The sequence below is a fragment of the Sparus aurata genome, chromosome 7, assembly GCF_900880675.1.
Source record: "Sparus aurata chromosome 7, fSpaAur1.1, whole genome shotgun sequence".
Lineage (NCBI taxonomy): Eukaryota > Metazoa > Chordata > Actinopteri > Spariformes > Sparidae > Sparus > Sparus aurata.
Window position 1 is genome coordinate 26,403,463 of NC_044193.1, and position 16,603 is coordinate 26,420,065.

General features: G+C 45.2%; 1 protein-coding gene across 10 annotated transcripts in view; it reads left to right on the forward strand.

Moving 5' to 3' along the window:
• agrn (agrin) overlaps positions 1 to 16,603 on the forward strand; it is a 279,643-nt gene that overhangs the window by 206,987 nt on the left and 56,053 nt on the right. For all 10 annotated transcript variants that reach the window (XM_030421898.1, XM_030421897.1, XM_030421900.1 and 7 more), the window contains 6 exons: positions 2,785 to 2,982; positions 3,495 to 3,695; positions 10,492 to 10,634; positions 12,539 to 12,644; positions 15,206 to 15,325; positions 15,958 to 16,122. In XM_030421898.1, the coding sequence (XP_030277758.1) occupies positions 2,785 to 2,982; positions 3,495 to 3,695; positions 10,492 to 10,634; positions 12,539 to 12,644; positions 15,206 to 15,325; positions 15,958 to 16,122 (933 nt within the window). The remainder of the gene's footprint in view (positions 1 to 2,784; positions 2,983 to 3,494; positions 3,696 to 10,491; positions 10,635 to 12,538; positions 12,645 to 15,205; positions 15,326 to 15,957; positions 16,123 to 16,603) is intronic.

Sequence of the window (16,603 nt, forward strand, 5' to 3'; positions counted from 1 at the left end):
TATTATTGGATGCTGTCTTAATTGGAGCCAAAGCTGCGGAAAGCTCAGACCTTGAACATTTTTAACCAGAAAAAGTACAACACTCGGTCAACGTTGGAATGCAGCATGAGGGGCCTTGTAGTACTGGAAAGTGGTCTTGAAAACAGTCTCAAGACCAGTTCTTGAAGGTCTCGCCTCAGGATCATCAATCATCGAGACGACTCTGGATTTTACTTCAAGACCAGTCAAAACCAAAAGCGAAGTGTTCCATGCATACCATATTTAACGATGGTTTCTAGGAAGATAAGAGTCGCCCAGAAAATCTGGTGCCTGCACAAAAAAAACGTGTGGTGTGTGCGTGAGACATTGAAAAGGAGTGTTCCTTCGGGTTTGTTCGCATTTGTTTGCTCACAGTAAACACACGTGGATTCTCCTTCGCAATGCTTTTTGATTACGATTAAACATACACACACATATAATATTTATAACAATGAGAGAGGTGAGATTTCATTTGTTTTTACGGGGGATGTGGATCTTTCAGATACATTTATAGGAGTGCCATGGTTTGTAGGTTCCACATTTTATTGTCAGTGTGTCTTGACTGTTGGACCTGTCGTGCCGTGGACTTGAACTTAGTCTTAACTCCTCAACGTCTTGGTCTTTTCACGGTCTCGATACATGAACACTGTGGTCTTGGTCCCGATTTCAGTCATCTTGAATAGAATACTGTGTTTTGTGAATAACAGCCCCAGACCAACACCTGAGACATTAGTCCTGCACAGTCTGCATGTGTATTTCTTTACATTTAACTTCAAAGAACTGTGTCATTCTACTAATACATCATATATCGCTCCTGCAGGCAATGTACTGTATGTTAAATCCAGTGCACAGCCCAGGCAGTTCATCAAAGAAAAAGGAGAGGATGCAGCACTAGATAGAGTAATAAACAGATTAATAATGTGGAGGGTTCCAGCCTCGCCTCTCTCAATTAGTGCTAAATCAGCAGCGGTTATTAGCCTGCCCCTAATTGAATGTGATAGCGAGCTGTGCTAATGCAATCCTCCAGGTGTAATTGGTGTCAGAGAGAGAGGTGCATTTACTGCTGGCTCGTCTCGCGTTCGCCTTCTCGTGCGTTTCCTGCCCCCGTGTGACATCAGTCTGCGCCGCGAAGCTGTCTGATCCTGCCTCGCCTTGTCTCTTCGGGGAAAACCTTTGCCTCCAGTAGCGGGCAATTCCTCGAGAGATGATCCTAGTGAATCCTCCAACTAATAAGGAGCCCCGAAAGCTCTCTAAGCCTTTTGGATATCTCAATGCCGCCTTTTGGAGATGAAATATAGATATCATCTGCCTGCTTCAGTCTCAAAGTGAGCCGGAAAACAGCATATTTATAAGCAGATATGAACAAGGTTACAAAGTGATCAAGACAGAAAAGTGTGACTTTTCTCACTCAGTTGTTTCACTTTTCCAGTACTTGCTGCTCAGAAGCATCCCCAAAAGATGGGAGAGGAACTGCTGGCACGACGCTTCCTTCCTTGAGTAGTATCTGGCTTTCACCAGACAGAGCACTTGGAATTCAGTCCAGAGAGTTCAGTTCTTGTCTCATCAGACCAGATAATCTTTCCTTCATCCTTTTTGGAGTCATTTAAGTGTTGTTTGGCAAACTGCTGCCAGGCTGTTATGTGGCTTTTTCTCAGGAGTATCTTCAGCTCCGACTACTCCACCATAAAGTCCCGGTGATGCGGGGCTGCAGAGACGGTTGTCCTTTTGGCAGCATGTTCTTTTTTTTTTTCTTTTTTTTTTTTTTTTGCAGAGAACTTCCAAAGCTCTTTGAGTTCAGTTATTTAGTTACAGGTCCACAAAGAGTGGTTTTTGGGTGGTTCCAAATTTCATCAAAGATGGAGCGCGCTATGCTCCTGGGAACTTCTTTTTTTTTTTTTTTTTTATCCTCCTCCTCAGATCCGTGCCTCAGTAGAATTCTATCTGTGGAGAGCTTTTTGGATTTCATGGCTTGGTTTTTAGCTCTGACATGCATGTGAACCGTAACACTTTTTAATAGACAGGTGTGAGCCTCTTCAAAGTATTTCTAATCGATTGAATGGACCTCAGGTGGACTGCAGTAAAGTTTTTTTTCTTTTGGAGGTGGGGGGGCGGAAACTTTGCATCTTTGCACTTCCTGTATCTGCTCTGCCACTGCACCGTTAAGCATTACACTAGAGCTGTTACCAACACAGCTTATCAAGACAAAGAGAAAACAAGTGATTTTCATTAATTCATTGTGTTATGTCAGCTGTTCGCATTATAATTCTTAAAACGCTGAGAGTATTATAAATAACTTAATGCTTCTGAAACTAGCACGTTAGCACTGGCTTTTTATCTCGATGGACGTTGCTTTAATATCGACCACAAAGGTGCATAAAAATTAATGTGGTGCGTATATTGATGTACTATTTTGCACAAATGCACAGTTCAATTGTGCAGAACTAGGAATGTGTGGTCAGGCAAGAACTGATTCCAACTTTATGTCCGTTTGAGTGATGCATCATGGCTCATCAAACAGTAAGTCAGAAAGGTGCTGCAATACATTAAGAGATTAATGCCATTCAATCAATTTGATCCATTTTAAACTTGTCACACAGAAAAATATGAATAGTGTGACATCGTCTTATATTATTTAAATTTGGGGTTCGGGTCAACCCTAACCCTATTTTTTAGAGCCAACTTGCCACAGATATCATTGAAGAATATCTGACACACACACACACACACACACACTCACCCTCTGCCTTCTCCCTTATCTCCATATAGATGAGACCTGTGCCAACTGCTCTTTCGGGGCAATCTGCGACGCCCAGAGCGGGCAGTGTGTGTGTGCGTCCGAGTGTGTGGAGTCCCACCAGCCGGTGTGTGGCAGCGACGGCACCACCTACAACAGCGAGTGTGAGCTGCACGTGCGCGCCTGCAAAGAACAGATGGACCTCCGAGTGGTCAGCCAGGGAGAGTGCAGTAAGTAATGCATGCATTTATGCAGCATGTGTGTCGTGCTTACAGTGTGTTGCTTCTGAGCCCTGAAGAACATGAATTATGCTGGGTTTACATATAAATCCTGCGTGATCAGAGAGAAATGAATAAAAAAAAATTCTAGAGCTCTAAATAAAATGTGGACTTAAAAAATGCAAGCAGAGCACAACAGGTCCTTCATATAGCTGCAGGCGGACAGTGCACATTCTAACAAACTTGATTTGAATAGTGGGGGACTCAGATGGGGTTGTAAGAAGGGTAGATGTATATGTCGGCCTATAGAGAGGGTTGTATTACAGGGGAAGTGGCATGCATGGCAAGTAGGAAAGAACCGCAGATATCTCATTTAAATACCCATTCCAGGGATTTAGATCGAGGCCCCGTGCGAATGAAATCCATCAAAACAACTCCATGAATATCTGCCTTTTTTTTTTTTTTTTTTTTTTGCACTGACCCCTCATGCTCTGACAGATCCTTCTGCTGTGTGTGTAATTCAGAAACATGCGGCAGCACTGTCTGTGCCTGGGGTGCCCGGTGTGTCCAGAATAAGTGTGAATGCCCACAGTGCTCCGGCGAGCCCTTATCCACCGTGTGTGGAAGCGATGGCACCACCTACAACAACGAGTGTGAACTCCGCACGTCCTCGTGCATGCAGAAGAGGAGGATTGATGTGGCGAGGCTCGGCAGCTGTGATGAAGGTAGGAAATGGACTCTGAAATGGTGTAATTATGCTAACCAATCGGCCATTGAAATGGTGTAATTATCTTTATCAACTGACCTGTGGTACACTATTCAGTCATCTGTGGATTGTCATAATGGTCGCGTATGCCACCAGCGGCATGCCAGCGGGCTAACTCGAAGTGATGAAGCGAAAGTCAGACTTGCGTGTCCGTCAACACAACCTGTTACAGGAACACAAATGCTTTCCGGGTGATTAAGTTCAGGTCAGCTGTACATATTAGAAACAACAGAAGCAATCACAGCGTTTGTTTACCAAAACGTCCATGTAGAAAACTCCTGCATCACACACTCGCTTACGTACGATTTAATTTTCAAGGTGCAGACATCTCCTTCATCCAAAATGCACGCGTGATGCTTTCATGTCTCATTAATAACAGCACTTTAACTGACGATTGGAGACCTAATTTAACTGTTGGGCCATAGACTAAAGTAAATGACAGATGACTTCAGAAAAACAAAAACAAAATCACCTCTTCGATTCCTATCCTAACATAAATCATTAGTCCAGTCTGACGCACTGCACTAAATTGAGAGCGTGTTCTTTCTGTATTAACTAATTGAGTGGTGGCTTGCGTCCGGTGTTTTAGCGCAGGTTGTCTTTGACAGTTAACCAGACTGTAGCATCTGCATTGTTTTAACATTTTTAACACCACACAAACAATTGTTGAGATGTTTGCTCTTCTGACGTAACATTAGGTACCTACTGTTCACATTTCCTCACAACACCTCAACAATGACCAACACCTCTAGGCTAATTTCAGAAAAACAAACGTACCTCCTTGATTCATATCCAAGACGTAAAGTACTAAAGGAGACTCGTTTCTGACATTTTAGCATCGGTCATGTTTGACAGTAAACATGACAGTTAGCATCTGCATTGCTAGCCACTAAAGCAGTATCTACCCTAAAGTTTAATCATATTATCTCAAACATTTACCTACAGCTCAACTCGATAATTAGCAGCCTTAGCATCTACAATTTTAGCCTGTTTTATCAGAGACAAAGTTAGCTAAATATGTCTGCTTCTCTGACGTACGGCAACGTTAACTCGACAACACCTCAGCAAAAACTAATACCTCTAGGCTAACTGTAGACAAACTAAATTACCTCTTTGACAGTAAACATGACAGTTAGCATCTACAGTGCTAGTCAGTTAAGCGGTATTAACCCAAAAAGCTTAACCATATTATCTCTAATATTTACCTACAACTACACTTAAAGTAATTAGCCTAATATGTCTGCTTTCCTGACATGACGTTAGCTTCACACGCTCTACACCGAAATCAGAGCGTGTTCATTTGTTGTGAAGTAATCAACTCGTGTCAGACATCTTAGCGTAGGTTATTTTTGACAGTTTAACGTTACCGTTAGCATCGACAATGTCAGCCAGTAATGTCATATTTACAGAGAATGTTTACCATTTCATCAGAGACGAACCCTACAACTCGACACAAACAAGTTAGCTATATGTGTCTGCTTTTCTAACATGTAGTAACGTTGACTTCCTAATGTTAACACCTCAACAACAACTAATACCTGTACGCTAAATGTAGAGAAACTGAATTTGATTCATATCCAAGCGTGTGTGCTGATTAGTTTGGTTATCACACTGATAATTCCACAGTTGAGTGACAATTTACAAAAAAAATCAAAATACAAACCATTCTTTATATATTTATAATTTACCATAATTATTATATTGTATTTTATCTAAGTAAGAAGCCTCACAGTTTTTCCTAATTTGCTGCAGCCACTACATGTTTCTTATGGATGTCAATCCATTTTAACTAAGAAATGAACTATTGTTCTTAATAATTATTGTCATTCAGATACATTCATTAGCTTATAAGGCATACAATTGACTTAACACTGGGTAATGAATGGTTTATTCCTAAATGAAAACAGTATTGAGCTGTGCCAGAAACATGTTCGTGTATTTATTGTATTCTTCGGCTTTCATCAGGGGCTGAGTTTTTATTTGATCATGTTGTCACATCTATTGAATTCCAGCCTTTATATGAGAACGGCGGTATACATTTTATCAAGCCCTTCCATCCAATTATGCTTTTAAGTGTGTGACCGATGGCACTTAATGTGAGTACCCGTGATTTCTACGCCTGTAGCTCCGTCGTTCCTCCACATTCTGAATAAATGAGATCTAATTCACCGTGCAAATCATATCTTGATCAGCGCTGACAGACCGAGGCAGGATATCACAGCCCCTCGCTCGGCCCGTCTTGGGGACAACTCTGGAGGGAGCAACATGCCAACCTCTGGTTGTCATGCAGGCGGTGCCGTTCCCCCCTCGGCTGTTGGGTCGTCACAGGGAACATAGTCATCCTCTGACAAGGTGTGAAGGGGAGCAGATTACACCTGCCAGCAGGAGGGATGGCTGGAGAGAAGAAAAAAGAACGGGGAGATGGAGGACAGAGCATATAGAGATGAGAGAAATCCTCTTCCATTTTGATTGCTAGCCAGGGGTGATTCTTTCTTTTCTTTTTTTTTCTTTCTATCATTGTCTACCGTATTGGCCCTGGGCCTGTGAGGCGAATCGTGCCGCCAAAGCCTCTTGTGGTCGATTTAACATCATTTCATTGACTGAGACGAGTGACCTTTTTTGTATGTGGAGCATGAAGAAATGTGAACCTCTGTGCCCGCGACACAGACTCACTGTCACCACGCACACAGAGACACTCTGTCCCCTCTCTGTCGGTTGTCGGGAATCGGGGGCGAAAAAAAAAAAAAAAAAGCTCTCTCCTACCTCCCCAAGGGCATTGCTTTGCTTATGCCTGGTGGCTTAGTTTTTCCATTTTATTCTCTCCCTCATGCTGTCTCTGAACATCCTGCTTTTTTTCATCAGTTGCTCATTTTGATTCAGAGAAAACCATCAGGCTTACACAATAGAATCTTTTTTTTTTTTCTTCCTTCCCTTCCCGTCGCTCTCTCCGCCATCCCACCCACTCATGTCTCTCTCCATTTTGCACTCTTCTCCATCAATTGCGCCTCTCGACAAAAGGGGCACCGATGCTTTCTCAGATAGGGGTGGAGATGGGATTGTCTGAAATCGATAAATTTCACCCCAGGGGCGACCGCTAGTCCTGTCGTTTGCTGCAGGCTCTGTCCCCGCTCCTTTCAGCCGCCTCAAATCTGACCCAGACCCTCCACGGGAAGTCTGGTGTCATTGTAGAACGATCAAAACCAAGTTGTTAGGGTTTTTTTTTTTGGTTTTTTTTTGCCTTGAAATATCTGTGTTTGGCTGTGGGATCCTGGGCTGCACACTGCGGAGGGGATTTGTTGTTGATATATTCAGCCCCGCCTGGATGTATGGCGGTTTTGGCAAAATTAGGAGTATATATTGTGTAATACAGCACTCTATCACAAGAGCAAAGACTTTATTGTAGACAGCGGCAGAGCTCTACATCACCGGTGTGCACCACCCCCCACCTCCATACTTCATATCTAAGATAAGCCTGGAGAGGAGGTGAACATGTGATTTATTCGCTTACGTAGAGCCGACTTAAAAACCATCCTCATTAGTCTTGTTGGGGGAGGGGGCGCGGAGCATAAAAATGGAAGTTGTTTTCTTCCGCCTTTTGTTTAACAGTAATGAAAAATGACAGTGTTCCCACTGTTGGCCATACAGGGAAATTTATCACCTGTTTAATTTCACACTCGGGTAGGCCTGGCCTCAGCTCCTTTTTCTCGACACTGACAAAGTGGCAACTGAGAGCAGTGCATCACCTACGGGGGCCCGGGCCCTTTTTTAATTGAATAGACGTTTAATAAACAAGATTATGAGTGCAGGATCACACGGTGACACACCATCCGCACCCTGCTCCTCACCGATTGGACCGAGAAGCCACCAGGAGACAGCAAAAGGGCAACAGCAACACAAAAAAAAGAAAGAAAGAAAGAAGCAAAGTGGGTGGCTGGATGCGAACGGAGCTCATCGCAGTGAGATCAGCGGATTCTTCCGTCATGCTCCATCCATCACGGGGCTTGTAACCTTCTCTTGAGGCAACAAAACTTCTTTTCTCCCCCTGCCATCTCCAAACACACCATCCCTCCTCCCCGCCGGGCGCGACGCTCCATCCCTCTCTATCTCACGGAACTTTATTTGGACTAACACTCTGTCACATCCGTCAGGAGCCCGGCCCCTACGAGGGACTGATGGATGGAGCAAAAACAAATGCAAATCGCGCCGCGCCGCATCCCTCGGCAAAGGCCATTGTCATCTTCGATCTTTGCCGTGACACGCGCCACAACGAGGGAGGATTTGTTTTTCCGAGTGATAGATGTCCAGGTTGACATTCACACAGGTCATGATATCAGTGGTACCGGGCCAACGTCGTCTGCCGGAGCCGCTGCTGTTGACGTGAATAATCTGGTTGACCAAACATCTCCAGGCTGCATCTCACTCCATCAGGCGCATTTTCTCCTCTCTATCCTCCCCTCTTTTCTTCCGTTTGCCTCTACACGGACTTCCAGGCAGCTTTGACGCCGGCGCCTCAGCCGTCATCTCCTCTATTGTCGAAGTCCCGTCCTGTCAAACCCTTGTAGTGTTACTGCTCCTCTCCGTCTTTCTCGGACATCATTCTCATGCTCTCCGTTCCCTTTCTTCTCTCAGCCTCTGAATTCCGTCGTCTTAATGGAGCTCCCTTGGCTAAATAGACTCCGGCTTCTGACATGATTGAGTAAAAAAGGAGCGGATGGGCAGTGCAGAGAGAATAGCTGATGCAGCCATCTTAGCTGGGGATGTATTAATTGAAAGGTTCATAGGCAGCGCGGGTGGCGAGCACATCAAAGAGCAACAGCTAATTAGGACCCCCCCCCCCACCCTTCGCCCTTCACTTTTATTTATTCCATTCTAATGTCTTACCTCCTTTATTTATTTATCTTGTCTCTGTACGGGGGGCCTGAGCGGAATACGAATTGGCTTCTCCTGCATTTCCCTTTTTTCTGTGTCCTGCTGTGCTGGCGTACAGTGCACAGATACAGGTGGCTGACAGCCAGTGCTGCGGCATTTTTTTTTCTCCGTCTGATCCGTTCCCGAGCCTTCTTGTGCGTTTTTTTTTTTTTTTTGGATGAAATGTGAAAACCCAGCTACCTGCGATAATGTCAGCGGCAGTTGGAAGCCATTAGCCTGCGCATTTAGCCCCGTCACAACATGTTATGTTTAACTCCAAGACCGTGGTTCAAAATCGATAAGTAGCTGCGATCCAAGCAAGAGGATTAGGGTCGAGGTTTGGGTTGGTTTAAAATGGAGACGGAGCGAGTCCTTAACAAGTCCTGATGTTTGCGGAGGGGGGGGGGGGCCTCAGAAACTCTACACAAAAAGCTCCGGCTCCACTCGGCTAATGAAGTGAGGGCCCCTCCACTCGATCGACCACTCCGAGCTGTCACGGCCCATTGCTGATGACCCATATCAAAGAACAGCCAGGGCTTCGTCTGCCTTTACCCCTCCCCTGCAATGTGACCTGCTCCATAATCTACTTTAGAAGATGGGTTATGCTAAGTGGCACTTCCATCACTACGACATTGATTTCCCCATTAGAGTTGGTGCATCAATACAGAGAGCGGGACGGTGGAGGGGGGGCCCCTAAAAGCAGACGGGAAGAGGAAAAACACCTTGATTACCTGGTGTTTTTTTCCCCCGAGCCTTTCAGCAGCGCGAGGAGCTTTTAGTCGGACCGGATCCGCTTTTTGAATAACGCATTTCTTTCATATGAACTTTTCTGCCAGCCCACAGGGTGCCTCTCTCTCCGCCTGACATTCTCTCCATCTTCCGTTTGCTGACTGCTTTCATTCCATGCCCTCGCACGCATCCACCTAATCTCCCCCGGGACTTCAGCTGGAGGTGAAATTTGCGAACATCAAAAGCCGGATCCTCCCCCTTTCTGTGCCATGCACTCTGCAACAGCCCCCGATCTGTTTTTCACAAATGTATCCCCAAACTCTCCCGCTGGATACGTGCCTTTTCCTTTTTTCCTCTTTTCTTGTTTCCCTGTAAAAAAAACCTTGGGTTCTTCACCTTGTGCTAAGGTTTGCACAAAGGTTCGACAGTGTCAACATTTTCATGAGCCCAAGTGCTGCTGGACAGCGATTGCGGGGCTTTGTTTGGCCTTGCTACTTCTTCTGAGCCGGAACATGAGGTCAGCTCGAGCAGCTCTGTTGCTTCGATCCCAAGAGAGAAGTGCACTTTTAAAACAAATAAAAGGCCTTCCAGGGTCACAGCTAAAGAGTTGCGGGGACAACTTTCTTCAAAGTTTCAGACGATAATTAGATTTTACGGAACACTCTGCAATTAGTTGTGTTCTCATATCAGGAGGCAGGCACCCATAAAGAAGGCCCTGCCACCCATTCTCTTTGCACACTTGGAGGCCACAGCTAATAATTCCCTCCATTTTTTTTTTTTGTCTCTGATTTAATTGAAATGAAAAAGGATGCCTCGCTGGTGGCGCAGAGATGTTGGGTCTAATTTATTTAGTCAATCTCTCGCCCTCGCTACAGTTGGTCATTATCTTGCTCTACCAGCAGCGCCTTTGGATCCCTCTCCTCACCATCAGCACGAGGGAAATGTAAATGATCCAAACCCTGTCACGTTCCTCAAGTTTAAAAGCAGCCCTGACTTATAGAGAAATAAAAGCAGGACACTGTTTCCACCTAACACCACTGATTAAAGAGCAATCCCCTGTGCGCTATTCCTCGTTTTATTAATGACAATGTGTTTCCGTGGTGTGTTTTTCAACGCAGACTGTGGCTCAGGAGGGTCGGGCTCAGGCGTGGAGGGCTGTGAACAGGACCGCTGCCGCATGTTCGGAGGCTCGTGGGACGAGGACGCCGAGGATGATCGCTGTGTGTGCGACTTCACCTGCCAGAGCGTGCCCAACAATCCAGTAAGGCCGCCTTCAAAAAGCACTCAAAAAACAAAATTGATGCAATTTGTGTCAAAAACCTTTTTACTGCGAGTCACAACTCTCGACACATTGGGACTCACAAACGTCAGACATGCACTGCCGTGGACTCATTCTCCTCTGTGATGGCTGCACCTCCACAGTTCATCAGGGATAAACACAAAACGCTTTAGGAATGACGTAAAAGAGCTCCTAATGAACAGAGATTGTTCCCCCTGATCGTCAAATTTTTCTTCTTTCAGTGGTAGAATTAATCCCTGTGGTAGTCGTCTGTGCATTTATGGTTATAATGCAAACAGGATCTGATTTTATTTGTTGAAAAATGAAGCATTGAGTGAATGTCTTTCTTTGTTTTAGTGTTTTCAAAAATATTGATTTATCGATACATTCTGAATATTTGTGTCATGTTTTGCGGTATCAGTATTTCATTACTACACATGGCCGCAACTGCTCCAGAAATACATTTACTTGGATGCTGTTGTTCCCAACGCACACTACCAGAGCCTTGTTATATTTATGTTTTAATAACAGTCTAAAATTTTACGGCCTCAACCGTGTGTCAGTTTTTCTTGTTTGACTACTGTCCTTTCGACATGGTTGTCCTGTGTCCTGTTGTGTTCATATGCTGAAGTATTTTTTTGTCCCTATTTTTTTCATTTTTGTTTGTTTTTTCTTTCATAAAACTGTCTCAGAACATGTTTGCTCAACTGACACGTCAGTTGTTATTGCTCCCGATTAATGTAACGCATTCTGAAATTACAATGTCGGGCAGCGTGAAGACAACAAAAATGAACCGCAGGTCCTCTTACTCATTTTTCCCAGAGCTCTCAGCTGCACCTCCCAGTCTCCACCAGCACCAGTTTACCTTAGGCTGCATCCAAATGTCTCGCAGACTCTTTGCGGAGGCTTTCACGGGGAGTCCTTGAGAGCCGAGGGGGCTGTCCAAACCCTCAATTTATTCAGTCCACGAGGGGCCTCAAGTGGACTTTGTGCAGACTTCGAGAGGGTCTTCAATTATTTAATTACCCAGTCAATTAATTTGATTACTATTCATTGCAATGTAGCCATGGCCCAATTCCAATTGCTGATTAAAAAAACAAATACAACTTACTATATTACGTATACGAGTAAAACAAATACTTTATTAAAGTGGTCCTTCAATCCTATAGGACAGAAATAATAATCCCCACATCGGGATACAGAAATATGTAGAGAGAAAGGCCATAGCGGTGATCACGTGTATTTTATTATTGCTGTCTTTAAGGCTGTCTATCAGCAGCTTTTATTAGCCCTGCATACATTTGGCTTCAGCCCTAGTTGTCGTGGATGTGACTCAGTTGTTAATACATGACCTCAGTTTGGAGCTTCGGTAATATGATAACTTTGCATACGTTGCTGAAGTTCAACACTTGTGTCGAGGGATGACAGCTGAGAAAACCATCAGCTAATGAAGAGATGTGGTCGAAAACTCCTGAGTGAGCCAGATAACTTTGTTAAACGCGAGGTCGTGTTTTGTTCCGTGACGCCCTTCTTCTATACCCTTAATAAACAGTGATATCATCATGAGACATCAACACTTTTAATTGTTTTCCAGGTAATTAAAAACAATAAAATACCATTAAAACTACCAACATCGCTGGGTCTGACACTGATGTGTGGATAAGATATAAAGGCAGACGTACGTGATTAAAAACCCTTAACATCAATTTCGACTTCATGATATTCTCAAGGACAAGACTGAGCGTTCACGTTACATACAGGGCGTGCTCCGTCTCCAAGGCGGGCGGTGACTGTGCCGGGAAGCCTGTTTGTAAAGAGAGTCAAACAGAATATAAGAGCGGACGGTTTAACTCCGCAACACTGAACTAACTCTGATTCTCCTGCAGGTTTGCGGCTCCGACGGCAAGAATTACAGCAACGAGTGCGAGCTGAAGAAGGCCAGATGTGAGAAACAAGAGCACTTGTTGATTCAGAATCAGGGACACTGTGCAGGTCGGTACATCACAGCACTCACAGTTAATGCCGTTGCGGTGCACAGAAGCACCCTCACCCAAGACTCATTGTCATTGACATCCCATTTCTCCTCTCATTGCATCCATTGATGGGGCAGTAATAGACGGTCTGTTGCTGCGATATGTTTCTGCCCCTGCGCAGAGTGACTGCTGTGGCCGTAAGCAGATGAAGCGCGAACAGTAAAGATCAGATACGATGATGCGTGTGTTGATGTCATTTGATCAGGGAAGTGACTCAACACACTTTGCGGCTAATCTCTTGTCCATATGTGGAAAGTGACCGCTCCTCGGGGGGGGTTGGCTAGATAAGAATCTCTCACGGGCTCATGTATGGACCGAGCTGATAGCAGTAATGACTCACTTTTCCTGCCCAGACATTCTGAAAATTGAAACCATCACAGTTGCGCTTGATTCTTGACCCTCAGGATACCACTTCACCCCGCTTACTTTAATATAAAAAAACGCTCCCTTTGTGACTAAATGAATAGCATTTATCAGCCAAAGTAGGTGTCAGATCAGCGGCTGAGCGGCAGAGGTTAGCAGCCTTCCTCTCCGTGGCTTTGTTAAATGAGGGGCTTTCGCTCTGATGATAGCGCAGGCCGGGGAGGAAGAGCGAAAAGCCACTTTGGGGATTTTTGCGTGATCATTTTCGGCCCGCCCGATTCCCCCGCGGGTCAAAAATTAAAGGATGGAGAGTCGAAGAGAGTGAGAAAGAGGGAGCCGCCAGTGTTTTCACACACATCCCTGCAGATTCTTCTCCTTCCTAAGCTGGCCTCCTTGGGCACTGACTGTCACGCTTCTCTACCATCCATGGATAATCAATCCTTTTTTGAAGAGCCCTCTATGGGTGCGAGAGCTCTGGGCTCTCCTCCTCTTCCTATTGGTGAGTGGAGAGGACTCAGATCTTGGGGAATTTCTCTGCCCTCTACATTAGCAATGTAAGGAGGAAACTTCATTTGACCTCCACTCAGGGAACTTATCAGAACACGCCGGTTCTCGCTGGCGGAGCATGAAAGCAACCTTGTTTCTCAGAGGTTCTGATTTATACAAGAAAAACTCCAGCCCTCTTTTGCACACGGCGTCAACACTGTCATCATGCCGCATGCACACATTTGAACAGTTTGCCCCTCTCTTAGCATTTTCAAAACATCTTTTATAGCCACATGTAAACTCAACATCTGGGTCAGGGATTTCTGTAAAAATCCAAAGAATAATACGTATTGGTTTACAAGCAAACACGTGCCGATGTGCCCTTGCAGGAATACAACAGACTTGCCACGGCGGCGAAAGCGCAGCAGCAGCAGACCTTGCAAATGCGGGGGTAATACTGCACGTCACAGTCAGACGCATCGTGCCGGACAATGGCCACTGAAGAGGAAAAACCCTCGAGGGGCGGAAGAACATATGAAATTAAAAGTTCTCCTTGTCCTTAATAGGCTCAGCGCAGATAGCTGAATGGAGCGCTGGAAAGTGGCAAGTTAAATGAACTGTGTCCGAAGCCCATCTCTGGAGTGGGAAAGCACTGGAAAAAGAGCGAGCCGAGTCATCACCATTAGGGCTGAGGCTCATATCCACACCAGTAACAGTGTGATTTATGGCCCCTGCATCTCCAGCCTCCAAACTCCAAATGAGCAACACAGGAAGGAAAAAAAAAAAAAAGAGATCGGGAGGGGAATAGAGAGAGACAGAAGGAGAAAAAAAATAAATAAAGGGAGGGAGATTTCTGCTCTCTATCTGTACAACTTTACTTTTCACTCCAAAGCCTGGAGAGAATTCAAACAATGATATTTTTTTTTTTTTTTTTTTTTTTCTCACCTTGGCCATTAAACAACAAAACTCCTCTTCTCCCTCCCACTGCATGTTTTGTTGTTCTCTGCCACTTTTCTGGGGACGCGCCAGTTTTTTTCCGGGAACACATTTGTTTATATTTTGTTGAATGTAGTTCTTTATACCGAGCTGTCACACCGGTTTGAAGGCTGGTGCATCCTTAGACAAAGGAGCTCTCCACACACACACACACCGCGCAGGCAGGAGCGGCTCGGCACATTCCTTCACATTATGCAGCCGGCTCTCTCTCTCTCTTTTTTTTTTATTTATTTTTTTTTTTTTCGGGGATTGGGTTGTAGGGCAGCGGCGCAATTCCGTTATATTAGACAAGAACAAATGAAGAGAACATGCCTCCTAGTAGGTGGTAAATGTCAGCTGCCGCACATTCACCAGCAACACCATTGTTTGTTTTCACTGGAGGTAATAGCATCATTTTCCCCCTGATTTTGAGCCATTGTGAAGAAAGTAGCAAATAGAATTGTTATCTTGAAGCCGGCTGCCAGCCTCTCCACCTCTGCCCCTCAAGCCGATCTCATTGTTGGCGAAAAAAGTTACATGTTGCTTGGAGATTGCGTTGTCTAATTCCCTCCCCCCCTACTCGAACTCCCCCCCCTCTGCCGCCGACGTAATCACTCAAATGTTGCTGTTCTTCCTTCTCTCCCCGTGCCATCTCCCATCTCCCTCTCCCCTCTTTCTTCCTTCCTCCCTCATCAGCGATTTCAGCCACATCTCTGCCAGAGCCGACGGCACTCCAGCACTGCAGTCTGTCTGTGTACGGCTGCTGCCACGACAACGCGACGGCCGCCTTGGGAGTCGGCCTGGCTGGGTGTCCCAGTAAGTGCACACCCCCTCCCCCCACACCGCTGTCACCCCCCTTCACCTTCGATTGCCTCCTGAGTTTGTTGTGCGCGAGAAAAGTAGTAGATACTATCAGGCCATCTCAGCATATGGGGCTTATTGTCCTTGACTGCAATTACAGCAGCAGAGTTGCGGAGCTGAAAACGTTTCATCTTAATCCAAGGAATAATTATGATAATGTTGCACCGTATCAACAGAAAAATCTCTCCATCTGATGATCTTGACGAATGATAGCACGGAGACGAGGGAGAAAGTGCTGCATCAAGCTGTTAGCTGGAGGATACGGGGTGGACGGGCAGGGGAAGCGGACTTAGAAATAGGGATATACGGAGATTTAGCAAAGGGGAAACTCACCTAAGCGCACTTTATCCACCTTTTTATTTGTGGAATAGGGCTTAGCCAACATTTGAGCTTAGCATAAATCTTTAATACAGAGTATCCGCCATAGTAAGCAGTATTCAAATGTTGCGAGCTACGTGATGAAAGGAGTTTCTCAGAGTTAGAAGAGCATAAATGGAAAAAAAAAAAAGCATTGATGTTTTTGCAGAGATTTCATCCGAAGCAGCAGAAGTTAAAAGTGACACCCGTGTTGCTCTGTCCTTCCTCAGGCACCTGTCAGTGCAACGTCTACGGCTCCTACAAGGGCACGTGTGATCCAGTCACCGCGCAGTGCTCCTGCAAGCCCGGAGTCGGGGGACAGAAGTGCGACCGCTGCGAGCCGGGCTTCTGGAACTTCCGCGGCATCGTGACGGAGAACATGAGCGGCTGCACGCGTAAGGAATCGCCTCTTTGTGTCTGAGCGAGCAAATGCGCCGCACTATTACACGTGACTTCAACAGCAGGAACATTAACTGTATGCATGCAGCCTTCCCATAAATGCATTCCTTACACCTTCTTTAAATGAAGGGTCAGTTCTCAGAAAATACAAACAAAAAAACCCCCACATATTTTCTCACCCGCCTCACCTAGCAGCCATATCTAGCCATGCAGAGAGTATTTGGTTTTGAGATTTATGCTGCTTCTATAGTCAGGCCAGTTTTATTCATATGGCAAAATGGAATCGAAAAATCACACATTTGCTTCAGGTTAATTTACATTCCACACGCACATGCAAAAATGGATGAAAATGGCAGAAAAAACTTCCAGATGAGGCGAGATCCCTCTTCCTCTCCCCGGACAAACATACGGTGTAGTTTGCTATTAAGCGACAGACAGACATATTTCATATGTTTGTCACGTAAATGCAAAGACGTG